The 4,028-nt window shown below is 34.7% G+C and overlaps 1 protein-coding gene across 1 annotated transcript; it reads right to left on the bottom strand.

The window, feature by feature from the left end:
• Positions 1-251: 251 nt before the first annotated feature.
• Positions 252-2,314, bottom strand: LOC129759404 (cilia- and flagella-associated protein 251-like). Its single transcript, XM_055756845.1, has 4 exons — positions 1,704-2,314; positions 1,206-1,480; positions 925-1,135; positions 252-854 (listed from the first exon to the last, which is right to left on the bottom strand). Exons 2-4 carry the CDS (start codon positions 1,475-1,477, stop codon positions 657-659), a joined length of 681 nt encoding a protein of 226 aa, XP_055612820.1. The 5' UTR covers positions 1,478-1,480; positions 1,704-2,314; the 3' UTR covers positions 252-656.
• Between the last annotated feature and the right edge of the window lie 1,714 nt (positions 2,315-4,028).

The following is a 4,028-nucleotide window of genomic DNA, read 5'->3' as shown; positions in this document are numbered from 1 at the left end:
TGCATGGGATCGTACCCGTTTATTTTGACAGTTCTCTTCTTCTTTGCGTGCATCGCTTGTTTGCTTCTTTTCGTTTGTTTACGCGACCAAAACAAACAGTTTTTGCATCAATTGTGCGTTCGTTCGGTTCATTTTTGTGCGGTCTTTTAACAGATTTATTTGATTTTAAAGTTAAATTAATTTAAAGTGTTTTGTTCTTATAAGTGTGAACTTTCCAAGGATTTTCTCTTCATTCATCCAAACGACACCGGTAGGTTGCATTCATTGATTTTATTATACAAAAATACAGTGATCAAAAACAATACTCATTGAGGGGCTGCAATTTGCTAGCTTTCGGTTTCCTTTATTTTCTGACTCTAGATTTAAAAATCTCGTGTTCTTGCTGCAATCCAACAGTATAGAAAGTGTGCTTCCAACTTTCGAGACAATATTTTAAATTTGCCTAGTTATCAATAAGCTATACAGTCTTTCGTAAGACCGAACATAATTTTTGATAAGCTGTAGCTGTAGCTGTACGATATAAACATTTTTCATTATTTATCTTTCAACAGTGAAATATAGCGATTATAATCATTTCAGCAAAAGCTTCGAATGATTTCCAATTTTTTTTAACACATTTTTTTATATTATATCGATGGCACACTCCTAGAGAAATCCTATCCCAAATCCGCTATAACGGAATCCAGATCCGACTGCAGTGTGCAGCACATTTCTCGCGTTTTGTTAATCTCATCCTTAATCCTATCGACGTTGGCCTGCAGGAAGTAGTTGCCCTTCTTGAGCGACGCTAGCCGGTTCTCGTGTCGCTTGACTCTCGGTTCCAGGTTGAGTTTTTTCTTCTCATCTGGTGCGTCCTGGGAAAGTAATGTACGTGAAAAACGATTCAAAATTTAGTCAGACAAGTAAACATCTATTGGAAATTACCTCCGCTTCATTGACGCTTTCGTTGTCGCTCTCAGATTCTGATTCCGATTCGCTTTCCTCTTCGGATTCCTCTTCAGGTTCCTCTTCTTCGGGTTCTTCCGGTGGAGGTTCTTTCTGTTCGTCCGATTCCTCATCCTCGTCCTCCATCTTCATGAGGGCAGCCATCTTTTCCACCTCCTTTTGCAGTTGTTTGTACTTTTTGTGTTCATTCCTTCAAAGATATTATTTTCAAATTTAACATTGATTTTTTGAAATCTTATTTTATGATCGAAAACACTTACTTCAGTGCATACTGGTTGGTTTTCATGGCGTACTTCAGGGCCTGCCGTTCGGCGTGCTTCTCCTCTTCCTTCTCCTTGAGCCGGATTAGCCGGGCCTGCAGCATGTTGACCTCCCGGTTTAACCGTTTGGCCGCCTTTTCGGCCTTCTTTTCCTCGTCTTCCTCCTCTTCTTCCTCTTCCTCCTCGTCTGGGGCCAGTTCCGGTGAACTTTCCTTCTGGGCTGGTTCACTGGGTCGCCGGACGGCATTCTGAACACCACCGCCGTCAGCCATTCCCTTTTAAAGAACAAACCTCAAGATTAGTTCCAGGATTTTTAAGGAAAAAGGTCTCAAAACAGCAGATTCTAAAATTTAGACCATGATCATGTTTGGTGTGAACTGATCTGTTTCTTTACAGAGTTCAGTCTAGCTGGAGAATGATTTGTCCCAATGCGGTTTCTAGCGCGCTTTTAAGGAGCAATGAAAGTTGTTCAGCAAGAAACATTACACACAAATTTACCTCTCTCAGGTAGAAGTCGTCATCGGTTAAGCACTGCGCGTTTCAAGGGTTGTAGGAGAAAAAGTTTGAAAGTATGATTAGAAAAGAAGTTTTTTCCGGGATTTTAACGCCGAGGCGTTATTCATGGCTTACAACGGCAAATGATCGGTCTATATGAAAATGGGTAAGCTAAAATAATATTGTCAGCTTCTCTATTTTTGTTACTAAGCACTTTGTTCTAAAAAATAGTAATGTGTAATTTCAAATGAAAAATACGCTTTTGAGTCAATTTCAATTACGTTTAGTTTTTTTTTCTCAAGAGACTTAAATGCTTGTAAATCATTCTCATCCTGGACCAAAAGTTAAAATATTGAACTGTTGTAGAATTGATAAAATAAAAAAAATTTTGAATCAAATTCGAAAATTTAACATCAAATTTTAACTTAAACTTTCTGATTGTTTAAACTTGAACTGGAAATAAAAAGTCGCAATTTTATCTAAAAACCTATCATAATCTGGGCATTGGATTTCAACCCAAAATCCGGGCAAATTTGGTCAATACCACTGAGTATTCAATAAAAATCAAGAAGAAAACACTTGAAATACGGGTTTTCTATAAACATAAATAGGCAGGTTTTATATCTTATTTAAGGCTTTAAAAAAATCATGATTATTCATATAAAACTTGCTAAGAAAATCATTTTCATGGGCGCAAAATGATAAAAATCATAATAACAGAATTCGATTTTTTTTTTCAAATATTTTAAATAAAGTGAATTAATCCGGGCAAAATCCAATTTCTATTTTCCGTTTTGCTTTGTTCGCTCAAATATTTTGTTCCAAATGGCAGTTATTTTGCAACCGCTTCTTCATGTGCAATTTTTAAGGCCTTTGCAGCTTTTGACATCCAAAAATACGACAGATTTGGTTTACTTTCAAATTGAATACGTGCTTTAGTATTAGATCGAAGTTCGATAATTGCTTCTTCCAAACCTTCAGGTTTTGTACTATCATAGTAATTTCACATTTAAAAAGATCTCATTTCAACTGACAGTGCGTGTGCCAAGATCTGGAAAGTAATCTGACAACCATGCTCTGAGTTTAATAAAATTTTAATCTTATTTTTGATGTCACCAAAAGTAATTCTTTCGCAATCGCTAAGTTTGAAAAATAAGCTATCTTGTTTTGTTCTACTTTCTGTCTCCTTTACTGCAGCATGAGCAGAAATCTATCAAATCAAACACATTTCAACTGGGGGAGTTATTTTAAAGAATCTGACAAACATATCGAATTAATTTGGTGAAAAAAATTTAATGTTAATAGAACGTTAGAAGAGAGTTCAGTTCAGTTGCTGAACTGAACTCGGTCAATTAATTTTCTGAAAAGCTATTTTTACAAAGATTTTATGATCAAATGCTGTTTTCAAATAAATTGAACCAGGACATTTTTTTTCGACGTGATTTTACTTATTTTCAATTGAGCTTACCTTTATCAAAATTCAAATATAATCATAACCATACTTGAAGTTTTCATTTGATTGATAATTGATACAATATTTAAAAAAAAGTATTTCTACTGTTTTTGTTACTACTGTTGTACACTGCAAATTGTTAAAAACTATCAAAACATAAGTTCAAAAATCAAACATCAAATTTCTCACAAACGACATAACCTCGAAGTACTTATCTTATTATTGGGTTTCGAAAATATTTTCTTCAATTTAGTAGGACTGAAAATTCAGACTTAGAATTTAGAGAAATTTACCAGAATTGAGGTAAATAGATTCAGGCATCTTGAATAAAAATTGAAATTTGAATAAAGAGTCAAATTTGAAATTAAGTTGATTTATGGATCGCTAATTCAATAAGAAATTCATCGCGCATGGTTATTATTGTAACCTTAAGAACTACTTAACTAGAATACTTGGAATTGTGCTGGATAGTACCGATAATGCATCTATTTCCAAGTAGTTCTATATTCCAACTGACATTCAATCAACTCTCTCGTTTTCTGATTGCTATGATCGATACCACATTCCTCCCTTACTTTTAAATGAAGATTCCTTCTTCACCGAAACCATCATCTAGATTGTCTTAAGTCTCACGTCGACATCGACGAATATGATGTGCATTATTCTCCCAAGTATTCACCAGGCTGACATCTATTAATAGCTTCACATTTTCTTTTTACTTCACACACATTATTATTCATTAATCTTGTCTCAGAAGCGGTATGTTTCCTTTAAAGCTGTGGACATCATAATTTCCAACCCGCCATAACTTTTTTTTTTAACAAGTGGTGAGTCCGTTTTATTGATTTTTTTCAACCCAAATGCAAATCAAACCA

The sequence above is a fragment of the Uranotaenia lowii genome, unplaced genomic scaffold, assembly GCF_029784155.1.
Source record: "Uranotaenia lowii strain MFRU-FL unplaced genomic scaffold, ASM2978415v1 HiC_scaffold_1516, whole genome shotgun sequence".
Classification (NCBI taxonomy): domain Eukaryota; kingdom Metazoa; phylum Arthropoda; class Insecta; order Diptera; family Culicidae; genus Uranotaenia; species Uranotaenia lowii.
Note: the sequence above shows the minus strand (reverse complement) of the source record. Positions and strands in the feature narration are given on the sequence as shown.